The 14,027-nt window shown below is 42.5% G+C and overlaps 1 protein-coding gene across 1 annotated transcript; it reads right to left on the bottom strand.

Moving 5' to 3' along the window:
• Nucleotides 1-249: 249 nt before the first annotated feature.
• Nucleotides 250-13,458, bottom strand: LOC122548274 (GATOR complex protein DEPDC5-like). Its single transcript, XM_043686805.1, has 4 exons — nt 13,385-13,458; nt 10,053-10,114; nt 5,445-5,514; nt 250-376 (listed from the first exon to the last, which is right to left on the bottom strand). The coding sequence occupies exons 1-4, from the start codon at nt 13,437-13,439 to the stop codon at nt 300-302; spliced, it is 264 nt and encodes an 87-aa protein (XP_043542740.1). The 5' UTR covers nt 13,440-13,458; the 3' UTR covers nt 250-299.
• Nucleotides 13,459-14,027: the final 569 nt, after the last annotated feature.

The raw sequence follows: 14,027 nt of genomic DNA, 5'->3' as shown, positions 1-14,027 counted from the left end.
CGTCGATTTTCCTGCTCCTCGGATGCTGCCTGACCCGTTGTGCTTTTCCAGAAACACACTCTCTCCACTCTGATCGCCAGCATCTGCAGACCTCACTGTCACCTGGATGAATAGTTCACACACCCACAACAGACGGAAAACAGCACTGTAAAGGATCTGCTGCTGTCCACTCAGATGTTCTGATGTCTGAGTCACTTCTGTTTGGACACCGTTTCTTCCAGTAACTCTCAGCCAAGCTTTCACTCAAGAGGCCACACAGAGCTGGGCTGCACGACAAAAAGGAAAATCACAAATAAGACTCACTTATAAAAGTCTTCGTAGAACCTGCCCTCATGATCCACCTGAATGGAGGGTCGATGACTGTCGGGGAACTCGTCTGTAACAAAGAGAAACAGCCTGTCAGCACAGACGTGTGAACAAACAGTGGAGGCAAGACAGAGCACTGGGGCACTGTTAAAAGATGGGAATGCTGTAAAACTGGGCACTCTGTCTGAAGCAAACTGTTGTAAAACAGAGTGAGAGTGAGGAAATGCTGCTTAGAATTTATCCAGGACAGGTATAAATCCGAGAAAGGAGCAGTTCCTTCGCCAAACTTCCAAGAGCGTGGCACAATTAAGACAGAGATGAGGAGGAATTTCTTCTCTCAAGATGTTGTAAATCTGTGGAATTCTGTTGAGGTGGGGTTATTAGGTATTGTCAAGGCTGAGATAGGCCATTTTAATCCATCAGGGAATCATGGGCTATGCGGAAAAGGCGGGAAAGTGGAGATGAGGATTACCAGATGAGCCACGATCGCACTGAATGGCAGAGCAGGCTCGATGGGCTGAATGGCCTACTTCTACTCCTATGTCTATGGTCTTCTAAATAGCTAATGTGACACTGGAGAACTGGCAGAGAAGAACAATCACGATAGTCCTATGTAAAAACAGAAAAAGATGGCGGGTTTAAGTTATAAAAACAGGCTGGAACTTGCTTCACTGGAGAGGAGGAGGTTGAAGGCTGATCTTAGAGGGTTATAACATTATTGGGGCACAGATAAGGCAAAGGTCTTTTCCCTAAAGTGGGTGAGTTCAAAACTAGGGGGCATATTTGAAGGGGAGAGGAGAAAGATTTTACAAAGGCATAAGGGCTAACTTTTTTAAAGACACAGAATGTGGCTCATGTGTGGAATGAACTGCCAGAGGAAGTGGTGGATGAGGGTACTATTACAACACTTAAAAGACACTTCGATAAGTACAGGAATAAGAAATGTTTGGAGGGATATGGGCCAAGCGCAGAGAGGTGGGAATAGTTTAAGTTTGGGAACATGGTCAGCGTGGTCTAGTAGGACCGAAGGGTCTGTTTCCGTGCCCTATGACTCTATGATAATGCTGCTTATCCCCACATTCCCCCCTGCCCTGCTTTCACTCGCCAGAGGTCTGGGATCCAATGACAATACAGTACTCAGCCTCTGGTAAGGTGTCATACTGGCTGCAGCCACTGCCTGCCAGTGGTGCTGTTGGCCTCTGACTCATCTGGGAAATGCCCAATGCTGTCCAGTTTAGGGAATGGCACTTACTACAGCAGGCTGTGCCTCAAAGATGTGACACAGTGATCTCCCCGGCTCTCTCGCTGATAGGAAACACCAACCCCACTGCCGTTACCTCTATTACATACCGTGCAGAGTAAGCGAACAGTATGGTTAGCTAATGGGCTGAAATAACAGCGGTGGAAAACCTACAAACAGCAGCTGGATAAAGTGCTGATGTAATGCAAGATGGGTTTTGTCAAACCATTGTATTCTGGAGATAAACCTAAGCTAACTTAAGAGAAGGGTGTAATGATAAAACCAGGGTTCCTGACACTGAATAAAATCATCAGGAACGAAGGAAGAGCAGTAGACAGGGAGAGAAAGGAAAAGTCTTTATAAAAAGCTCAAGATGCATGTGAAGGTTAGGCCTTTTATAGATTACAAAGAATAGGTAGGGGAATGCAGGAGTGAAGGAAGACATCCAATCCAAGAGGGTAAAATTACTGAAGAGGTATTAAATGAAGATTTTGCATCAGTTTTAAATACAGTGTTTGTAAGCAATTGGGTGTATTACAGCAGGGAAAAGAAAAACTGTGGAAATACTGGGTTTCAAAATCGCACAGAATCGGAGGTGGATATTACATTGAGCTGTGATGGCTGCAGGCTGAACTGATTAACAATGTCGGAGAAGAGGCAACAGAAACTCAGACCATTTCTGAAAAATTGTCTTTTTAAATATCCACACGGTCTCATCCAATTGTGAGAGAGCCAACTTTGCTCAAGAAGGACGTACAGTTGCAATATTTGCTGTGGGCACGCTTTATAGTCCATAATTCCAGATATAATTAATGGGCTGCTGCAATATAATTGCGTGAGGTAATCAATGAAGGAGAACAGAAATTTATTAAAGCTACAGTATGACTGAGTCTTTTGCAGAAGTGATTGATTTACAAAAAAAAACCAAAGAACCGTGGATGCTGGAAATCAGCAACAAAAATCAGAAATTACTGGGAAAACTCAGCAGGTCTGGCAGCATCTGTGGACAGAAAGCAGAGCTAACATTTTGGGTCCAGTGACTCTTTTACACAATTGTTCTCAGTATCTGTAAAGGATATTGTTGGGGAAAGGGTTGATTTTTTTTTCCTTCTTGCTGTTTATATAACATTTCTAAGCTGTCTTACAAATAGATAGACTTTTCTTTAAAGTTGTGAAATAAAGTCGTGTTTTTTTTTTACTAAAAGGATATTAGCAATCTGGAGTGAATATGTTCAGTGACAAAACATCACAGTAACCAAACTGCAAAAATAAAACCCATGATCTCTCGATTCAGGTATCACTCTGAGATCCAATGTGTCCAGTGCTACCATAAACTGAGATTGCGACAGAAGCGAACACATTATTGAACCTGACGGGCGACATGGAATAAAAGGGTCTAACAAACGGGAGAGAGAGCTGGAGAAAAGGTCAGAATTGGTTGCTGGGCTATCGATGCAAGAAGCAGAACACTATCAGGAATGACAGTGGATACTGCTTTGCAGGTGGTAAAGTTTCCCAAGCCACCACCATTCAAACAGTCCGAGGGGGAACTCATCATGATGCTCCACGAAGCATCAAGTCCTCACTTGGGATAAACCCCAGAAAAGTGCAAGGTTTCACAAGATCAGGTTGGTGCAGGGACGGGAGGGGGTGGCGAGGTAATGAATTGACCATGTGGGAGGGTGGGGGAGGGTTGGGGGGATGGCGATGGCAAAGTCAGACAGGAAAGGTGCTGTTCGTGGCTTGGGCTGACTGTGTGTAAGGAGGGGATTATGGGATTAGCCAATTTGCAAAGGGGGCCAGTAAAGGAGGCTCCCTCCTTGAGAGCGCAGAAACTACCCCGCCAGCAAATATATTGTGACTGGGCAGGAAGCAGGCCTTGAGGCCTCACCTGGGTGAGTGGGCAGTCCTAGACCTTGCCCCTTACATTTTGGTCAGGTCAGGGGTGGGATGGAGATTGGTAGAAGACCACCCAGGGAATTTTACAGTCCCTAACTCTACCTTCTAACTGCATACCCGCTGATAAAAATCTTAAAACTCTGCCCAACAGCCTAGGAGACTGTACTCAAAGTGTAGATACTGAAAGATGTGTTTTGACAGAGAGTTTGTTTCAGGAAAATGTGAAAGCAGTTGACAATGACGTGCAGCATCTCAAACTGCATATCCACTGACACACAATATGAGTGTGGGTACACCATTACAGTATGGCATTACATTATCAGGAAAGCAGGTTCAAGAAGCAAGTAAACATAATTTAGAAAAGGGACACTCCAGGTAATCTGGCTATTACCACAGTAAACAGAGGTAGTTACGGAGAGATTTATCATAAACATTCAAAAATAGCAAACAATTTCTGCAGAGTGACTTAGAAAAAAACCTAAGAGGGCATGAGTTCACACTGAGAAAGGGAGAATAGGTACAACAAGTTTATTATCACTGTTCATCATGTTTCGTCACAGGGTATGGGCCCAAGGCGGAGGTCAATGCAATATTAAGAAAAAATGGGATAAATATTTGGAATGGGAAAGTCACAGTGGATAGGGATGGAGCATGGTTGTACTTTTGGACTGTTTATCCTCAAAAGGGCTTGCACTGACACGATGGGCCAAACTATCTCCCCCTCTGAGGTTGGAGGGTTTCAGCCATTGTGGGAGAGGCTGAATCGGCTGGGGGTTATTTTCCTTGAAGCATCGAGGCTGAGGGGTGATTTATAAATTCATCAGGGGCGTGGATACAGTGAATAGCCAAGGACTTTTCCCAGGGTTGGGGAGTCCAAAACTATAGGGCATAGGTTTAAGGTGAGAGGGGGAAGATATATAAGACACCTCAGGGGTAACTTTTTCACACAGAGGGCGGTGCATGTACGGAATGAGCTGCCAGAGGAAATGGTAGACGCTGGTACAAATACAGCATTTAAAAGGCATCTGGATGGGTATATGAATTCAAAGGGTTTAAGAGGGAGATGGGCCAAATGCTGGCAAAAGGGAGTAGATTAGGTTAGGATATCTGGTTGTCATGGATGAATTGGACCGAAGGGTCTGTTTCTGTGCTGTACATCTCTATGACTCTATGCCACAAACATCTGTGGTTCTCGTACTGGATGTCTGCTGACCTCACCATTTCAACCCGATAAAGGGACGAATGAACCTTCACTCTACTTTTTCCTATTTCCTTCCATGAGTCTCCCCTCCTTCCTGGTTTTTGATATTGGCTGGAGCATTGCAAGGATGGCCTGTCTTCAAGCGATGTGATTGAATCTCTATATATATATACCCTAACAGGCAGTGGAACCTCAGAAAGCCAACCTCTCTGACATTGTGAGCCCCCTCAGTGTTAAGCTGCATTTTAATTTCGAGTCCTGCAGCAAAATCACAACCCTCTCGATTCTAAAGCAAGCATGCCGCAAAACAGAGCCATAAACATCCACAAGGCCGAGCGGCATGGAGCTCACTGCTCTTTATCTGTGGCAGGAACTTCGGATATAGAGAACTTTTCTTAAAATAAAAAGCAAAGATACTTCTGCTCTAATTTGTGACAATAAAAAAAAATCGGAGATGTTGTAACTTTTGAAGAAATTGGCCCAAAACATCAATTAATTTCTTAATGACTTTGCAAAATATAATGAACTGCAAAACAGTAACATTAATCAAAGATTTAGGTTTCACACTGCAACAGTTTTATAGGACTAGAAGCAATTTAACTTTGTTTTTGAATCAATTATGGATTTCTCCGCACTTAACTTCCGAAGTTGCAACAAATTACAACCAACAAATTATATTAGTGTGAGAGTCCTTGAGATGAACAATTGCTAAATATATGTAACAGGAACAGCATATTGATAGAATATTTGGCCAATTCTTAACTCAGAGCTTACCACTGACAAAGAGGACCAACTCACCCAGCGACTTGCCATCATAGAAAGTTCTGGAAAATAAAACCACTGTCACTTCATGGCTGCAATTTTTATCCTAAAATCAAAAGAGGAATAAAGTGAAATTTCATAGTGCAGAGTCTATTTTGTGTGCTACGGCTCTTAGAGTGTGATATAAATCTGTACAGCAAGATTAAACATTTTTGACTATTTATTCAAAAAATCCTCAAGGACTCTCAAACTATGTGCTAGCTAGTAAGTTTTGAGAAGATTTGTAGCTAAGGTTGAAGTTCTGGATGTAGGTTTGCTCTTTGAGCTGGAAGGTTCATTTTCAGATGTTTTGTCACCATACTAGGTAACAGCTTCATTGAGCCTCCGGTGAAGCACTGGTGTTAGTGACCCACTTTCTATTTGTGTTTAGCTTCCCTCAAGTTGGCGATGTCATGTGCTGTCCTTTTTCTCACTGGGTGGTAAATGGGGCCCAAGTCGATGTGTACTAACTTTCTAATTAGAATGCTTGGGCACCACACGATTAGCTATACTCAAGGAACAGCTGATCCCATTATTCCATGCTGCAGAGCATAAAATACAGAAGTAAGAGCCTGCTTATCCAATCGCTATCATCACAGCTTCGATCTCAATTCCAGTCTCTCACATCCCTAAATTCCTCATTTCCCTCAGTTTCCAAAAATTTAGCAATTTCTGCTTTGAATCGATTCAATACCTCAGCACCTACCGCTCTCTGGGATAAAATATCTTAGAGATTCACAACCTTTCAAAAGGTTGACTCCCTCATTCTGAGTCTGTGGCCCTTATTTCTAGACTCCCCAGCTACAGAAAACATCCTCACAACCTGTAGCCTATCAAGTTCATAAACAAACATTCTGAGTATGTTTCAATGTGGTCACCTCAGATTCTGTTAAATTCCTGAGAACTAACCCAATTTCTTCGCTATCACCTCATTGCACAAGGACCTAGGAGTCAGCCTGTGAAGCTTCACTGAATTTGCTTCAAGTCTAGTATACCCTACATCAGGTAGCGAGACCAAACTGTACAAAGTACACAGTGTGTGGTCTCACCAATTACTGCACTATTACAGCAATCTGTTCGTATTAAAGCTCAAATCATTTGCTTTTCTAAATGCTTCCTGTCCCTATGTGCTAACCTTCTATGATTCATGCGCTCAAGTCTCTACGAATGTTAACATTTCCCCATTATCTCACCATTTAGAAAAAATTCTGCTTTTTAAACATTTTTTTTCTTCTGCAGTGGATCACCTCACACTTATTCATATTTCATGCGCCCTCACCCAATCTGTCCATATCCCTTTACAATTAATGTGTGACCGCCTACAGCTTACTCTCCCAACGCTGACTCATCAGCAAAACATGGGCACATTACATTTGATCATCTCAGCTGTTAATGTACATCCAAAGCCAAGCAATGATCTCTGCAACACCCTGCTGCTTACTATGAAAATACTGAGGCTTTAAGAGGTTTATTTTAAAGAGAGCTTTAAAGACAGAGATGCTGAGCATTCTAGTTAGAAAGCTAGTACACATCGACTTGGAGCCCATTTACCACCCTCTGAGAAAAAGGACAGCAAATGACATCACCAACCCAAGGAAATCTAAAACAGATAAATAGAAAGCAGATCACTAACACCAGTGCTTCATCGGAGGCTCGCTGATGTTACCTAGCATGGTGACGAAACGTCTGAAAATGAAAATCAACGAGCAAACTTACATCCAGAACCTCAACCTGAGCTACAAATCTTCTCAAAACTCGCTAGCTAGTACACAGCTCGAGGGGCTTTGGGGATTTTTATAAAGTTCGAACAATAGAAGCAGCCTGAGTGGGGTGTGACCAAACTCCCAAAGAACCAGGATCTTTAGTTTTAGCTTTCAGGGAAAGTTGCTGGGGTGTCAAAACGCTCCCACATTTCTCTCTGCTCCAGCTGAAAGCTAGAGTTCTCTATTTCTCTCAGAATTGTCTTTTAATGCTCTTTCCTCCTGGACTGGAGTTACACATCAGACAATCTGGTTTCTCAATTTGTCTTTTGCCAAAAGCGTGTTTATGAGATGTTGCTATATTAGTTACTGTTTAGTGGTAACATAACCTATTATTCTGTTAGGTTCTGTTCCTAACTGACTTGTTATTCCAAGTTCCTTTTTCTTTTGTTGTACTTTAACTATAGTGTTTGAGTAAATTGTAAGTTGCTTAACATTGAGTAGTTTGACCAGTCAAAATTGCATCTGGAACACAGCACCTCGCATTTACCTTTACAAGAAGAAGAAGTTAGGGTCTAGGCTACCTTTTTAATATGTTTTGAGGGGTTTGGTCTGGTCTAGTCCATAACATTACAGCTTTGGAAAATAATCTGCTTAAATCTGTTATCTGTCCATCTATCATTAATGTCACTAAATAACCAGCAATACCAATGATTTTTATCAAATGATACATCACATTCACAGGTATCCTCTTTTTACAATCTTCTAGAATCCCTACAGTGTTGAAACAGGCCATTCGGCCCAACATGTCCACACCAACTCTCCAAAGAGCATCACACCCAGTGAGGCTGGAATCAAACTTGGGTCCCTGGCACTGTGAGGCAGCAGTGCTTTATAATGCTCCCAGTTACAACCTCCAAAAACTTACAACATATAATTTGTCAAACAACTCTTTCCTCTTCCTAAATTCTATGTTTATTCTGCATAACCAAAAATTACGATGTCCCAGAAGACCGATTCTTGCATTTTCCCTACCACGATGCTCGGCTACAGATCGGGTGTGCAGATCCTTGTTTACTATCCTCAAATCCTGCTCGAGAACCGAGGGAATGCTGTAACATCCAAACCAACGCTGGACTAGCCTCTTCCAAAAGCAGAGGATGCTGGCAATCAGAGCTCAGAGCCATAGAGATGTACAGCACGGAAACAGACCTTGCGGTCCAACCCGTCTATGTTGACCAGATGATTCTAACCCAATCTAGCCCCACCTGCCAGCACCCCGCCCACATCCCTCCAAACCCTTCCTATTCATATACCCATCCAAATGCCTTTTAAATGTTGTAATTGTACCAGCCTCCACCACTTCCTCTGGCAGCTCATTCCATACACGCACCACCCTCTGAGTGAAAAGGCTGCCCCTTGGGTCTCTTTTCTATCTTTCCCCTCTTCCCCCGAAACCTATGCCCTCTAATTCTGGACTACCCCACTCCAGGGAAAAGACCTTGTCTATTTATTCTATCCATGCCACTGATGATTTTATCAACCTCTATAAGGTCAGCCCTCAACCTCTGACACTCCAGGGTTGCTGAATTGAGGAACCATCAATTTCTCCACTACAATCCCTTTAACGATATTAAGAAGGAGGTAGACAGATTTTTAATGAGTAGTGGCTTAAAGGGTTAGCGGGCAGGAAAGTGGGGTTGAAGCCAAGTTGAGATCAGCCATAATTGTATTAAATGATGGAGCAGGCTCGAAGGGCTGAATGGCCTACTCCTCCTAGCTCTTCTATAAAACACCTCAAAAAGTTTCACATTTGCCATGGCTAATCCACCCAATCTGCACATCTTTGGACCGTAGGAGGAAACTAGAGCAAACCCACATGCTGACACAGGGAGAATGTGCAAACGCCACACAAAGTTGCCCGAGGGTAGAATCGAACCCGGGTTCCTGGCACTGTGAGGCAGCAGTGCTAACCACTGAGCCACAGATCTCAGCATGGCCCCTGGAGATACCATATAGAGACTGAGCATATCCCAGCAACCCAAAACCATCCCAGGATGCTGAAGGAGACCTGGGAAGAGACAGCAGTGAAGGACTGACTGCCTGTTTAGATTTCGATTTTATTGTCATGCGTACCCAAGTACAGAAGTACAAGAATACAGTGAAAAGTGTACAATGTCAACACTCAAGGGCGCCATCTTAGATACAAAGGCACCTAGGTACAAGAAACGTAGGTCTAAAGTAGTATGAGGTAGAGTTAAAAAGTTAAGCATTACTTTATAGAATAAGTAGAAAAATAAAGAAATAAGGTAATAGGTAACATTAAAGTCTTTCTTAATTTAAACTAGGAAAATAATGAAACTGTTACATCCGACATATTAGCAATTGGAACACTATAGCCTCAAGAGAGGGTATAATCAGACCCTTAGGGGTCTGAGCTCTTAAGGATAGTGGAATCAAGGGTTATGGGGATAAGGCAGGAACAGGATACTGATTGAGGATGATCAGCCATTATCATAATGAATGGTGGTGCTGGCTCGAAGGGCAGAATGGCCCTCTCCTGCACCTATTGTCTATAGCACTAAACTCTAACCTCAACACTGAGACACACATTAAGAATGTCCATTGAGCAGAGTAGGAAAAGCAGCTATCAGGAAGTTGGTGGCATTATAGAACTATGCCTCGACCCCAATTCCGGGAAAGAACAATAGAAAAAATATGAAAATTCAAGGTCTGAAGAGAATTTAGTGAATTATTAACAACATAATGTTGTTAACTTGGTATCAGTTACCTAATACTGTACAAAGGTATTGTATAAAAACACAGAAACGTTGTATATGTAAAACTGACTCCAACTTCCCCACACATTCACATTCCATGCTATGCTCCCACTGTATTTTTATACCTTCCATTTGGCGAAGAGGTCAGAGAGGAAACCATTCACAGCCTTCTCAAAGTACAAATCACCTAAAAAAGGAAGAAATATGGTACTGAACAGTAAAATATTAGAAGAAACATCTGCAACCTTCCTTTTCTCAATCCCTACCATCCTCATCAGTCTAGGGCTCAATACCTTTACTGTCAGGGCACTAATCCAACCCACAGCCCAAATGGGTTCCACACAGTCTGGGATTGCGAGAAGACTTCAAAACAATGACAGAGGCAGATGATAAACTACCCAAATGCAAATTACTATCTTGTAATAATTTGCCTACATAACAAAAAAAAGTTCATACAATTCATAAGGAGTATTTTAACTATCTGAATTTCTACCAAATGAGTAACCTCTTGTCTTCTCATTTTATACAAATACAGAAAAAGTAAGGAAATAGCTTCACATTTGGGCTAAATTACCATGAAAACGCAAGCGACATTGTCAGTATTCTGCAGAAAGCTTTTTAAAAGCCTGCTCTTGCTTGGGATACAAGTGTCACTGACCAGACTAGCACATATTGCCCAGCAGTAGGCCAACTGGCCCTTTGAATGCACTCCCATAATCAGTATGACCATGGTTGATCCCCTATCTTAATACCATATCTCTGCTTTCTCTCCAGACGTCTGAAGCCTTTAAAAAAAAAAAGATCAATGCCTTCTTCAATATACTCAAGTGATTTGGCATCTACAGCCTTCTGTAACAGTGAATTCCATGGGATGACCAAGCTCTGGGTGAAGAAATGCTCCGTCATCTATGGCCTACTTTGTTTCCTGAGACCGTGTGTCCTGGTTCTAAACTCCCCAACCAGGGGAAACATTCCCTCAGCATCCAGTCTGTCCATCCCTGCTGGAATTTTATACATTTTCAATCAGATTGAGTCCAACAGCACGGAAACAGGCCCTTCGTCCACGCTGACCAGGTTTCCTAAACTGAACTAGTCCCATTTGGCCCATATCCTTCTCAGCCTTTCCCATCCACGTACCTGCCTACACGTCTTTTAAATGTTGTCATTTCACCCGCCTCTACCACTATAATCCTCTCCTACTCTTCCAAATTCCAGTGAATACAGGACCAGGCAAACCATTATCTCTTCATATGACAGTCCTTCCATTTCTAGTATCAGCCTAGAGAGCCTCTGCTGCACTCCCTCCATGGCACATATAACCTCTCTTGGGTAGGAAGACCAAAACTGCCCGCTATACTCCAAGTATGATCTCACCAAGATGAGGTATGCCTAGAAAGGCATTCAATAATTAGTCAATTGCATTGTCCTGTGTCACATACAGGGCAGACTGGGTAAAGGCGGCAGATTTCCTTCCCTAAAACAGACTCGCTTTCACAGCAGTCGATGGTCCCCTGGCTGAGAGTTCAATTCCAACGTAATGAATGAGATTTAAATTCCACCAGATGCAGTGGGATGAGTTGTACCCGGTTTCCTCACAACTTTAGCCTGGGCTTCTGGCTTACTGGGCCAGCGACAACACCACCACTTATTTTCATGAACACTTCAGAGAAGCGTTTATTCTTTGAGAACACCAAATAAGATCAGTTTAGGCTGCACTTTGACTAAATATCGGCTAAGTATCCCAGGGCTGCTAGAAGGGTCACTCGACCTGAAACGTTAACTCTGATTTCTCTCCACAGCTGCTGTCAGAGCTGCTGAGTTTTCTGACCAATTTCTGTTTTTTTTTGTTTTTTGATTCTGGTTTCCAGCATCTACAGTCATAGAATCACACAGCACAGAAACCCTTCGGTCCAACCAGTCCATGCTGATCATAATCCCCGACTCAACTATCCGACATATCTGCCCATATCCCTCCAAACATTTCTTATTCATGTACTTACCAAAATATCTTTTAAAAAGTTGTAACTGTGCCTGCATCCAACACTTCCGCTGGATGCTCATTCCACACATGAACCGCTGTCTGTGAAAAAACTGCCTCTCATGTCTTCAAATATTTCTCCTCCCACCTTCAAAGTATGCCCCCTTGTCTTGAATTCCCCCACCCAAGAGAAAAGACACCTGCCATTCACCTTATCTATACCCCTCATGATTTATAAACCTCTTGTTAGGAAGTTGAAGGCTGGACTGTACCTGTAAGAGAGAGTGAATGCTGTTCCGAACTGAGAGATTACAAACACCTGCGTATAGGACGAGATGGCAGTCCCAGAGTGGACTGGAAAATTGAAAATATGTAACATTTGGCTGTGAAATGGATACCGGAGCTTTGGTTGCTGTTTTGACAACAATTTGAATCTAACCAGTGTAAATTATGCCCTAGGATACTAAAACCCAATCAGGTTTGAATTTATTGTTTTGCCACATCGAACCAATGAGTCGATCCAATGTTAGGGGAGTATAAAATGTGTCAAAATGAAAATTTGTCAGAAAGCAACTGCTATTGAGACAACAACGCCTGGAGAGCTAACATCTTGCTCTCCAAGAAAGGAGGAAACACTCTCTATCAAAGGTACCTTTTCATATATAACATTTTCGCAGTGGAAAGAAAGACGATGACCCAGGGAGATCCTCAGCCGGAAGAAGAAAGACAAGACGACAGCTGCTATGTGGTTATAAAATTAAGTTGATGTAATTCTAATAAGTGTCTTATTGGAACAGCATATTGTTATAGAGTTGGAGGCAGATAGTAAGCAGTTAAGAGAAAGGGGGTGGCTTAGATTTGTGAATTGTTGTTTAATGTTCAAGTTTAAATAATAACTTGATGTTATTTTCTTTAACTAGTGGAATTTGTGAGTTCCCGGTCACTCATATTTTAATAGGTTACGAGATGAGATGAGCTTTTCTGGGTGTTTGGTTTAATTAACTGAAGGGTTCACCGCCACGTCGTAACACTCTTAAGTTCACCGCTCAATCTCCTATGCTCCAGTGAACAAAAGTCCCAGCCCATCCAGCCTCTGTAAATCTCTTCTGAATCCCCTCCAGTTTAATAGTATCCTTCCTATAACAGTACACCAGAAGAGGCATCACCAATGTCTTTCTGGTTTTTTTGTTAGTTTGCCACTTTACCTCCTCGCTCTCTCTCTCTCTCATCCACCCTGTGGACCTTACCCAGGTTGTCAGCAGGAGGAAAGCGCAAGATTGAACCAAATTATCCACACGAACAGTAAAAAAAAACCTCCCCCATCAGAATAAAGAACATTTAAAATTCATGGCTCACTGATCAATTTAAAATCAAATTACAGTATCACAAATACACAGCCAGAGAAGACGTGCCTGTTGAATGGTGCTGTATTTGTTTCAGTGCAGTAATACAGCATAATTTATTTGGAAAATGTCTTACCATAGATGTCAAAGTCCCACATCTCACAGCTCATCTGGATGAAAATATAGACCATGGCAGAGGTGGATCGGAATACCACCTAGAGAAGAGCACCAATAACATTAGTCACAATGTAACCATTTCCCGAGGTCCTTTTCCTAGGGTAAGCGATTGCCAAACTAGAGGAGAGGTTTAAAGTGAAAGTAGAAAGATATAAAAGGGACCTAAGGGACAATGTTTTCCATACAGAGGGTGGTGCACGTATGGAATAACTTCCGGAGGAGCTGGGTACAATTACAACATTTAAAAGGTGTCTACATGGGTATATGAATAGGAGGGGTTTGGAAGGAAACGCTGGAAAACGGGACTAAAATTAACTTAGAATATCTGGTCGGCGTGGACGAGTTGGACCGAAGGGTGTGTTTCTGTGCTGTATGACTCTATATTGCTGGGGTTTCCATAATGTGAGGTCTTTTTTCCCCAAAGTCCCTCAAGTATGATCTCACAGCAGTAGCAAGAGCAACTCCTAATAATACTTAAGCCTCTTCTCAAAAATGGTAAGACTTTAGTTGAGGTCATAAGGACTAGGAGCAGGAGTAGGCCATTCAGCCCCTCACAACTGTTCATCCATTCGATAAGATCATGGCTGATCTGGCCCAGGCCT

The sequence above is a fragment of the Chiloscyllium plagiosum genome, unplaced genomic scaffold (assembly GCF_004010195.1).
Source record: "Chiloscyllium plagiosum isolate BGI_BamShark_2017 unplaced genomic scaffold, ASM401019v2 scaf_65, whole genome shotgun sequence".
NCBI classification, from domain to species: Eukaryota; Metazoa; Chordata; class Chondrichthyes; order Orectolobiformes; family Hemiscylliidae; genus Chiloscyllium; species Chiloscyllium plagiosum.
The sequence above is the reverse complement of the archived record's forward strand: the minus strand, read 5'-3'. Positions and strand labels throughout refer to the sequence as shown.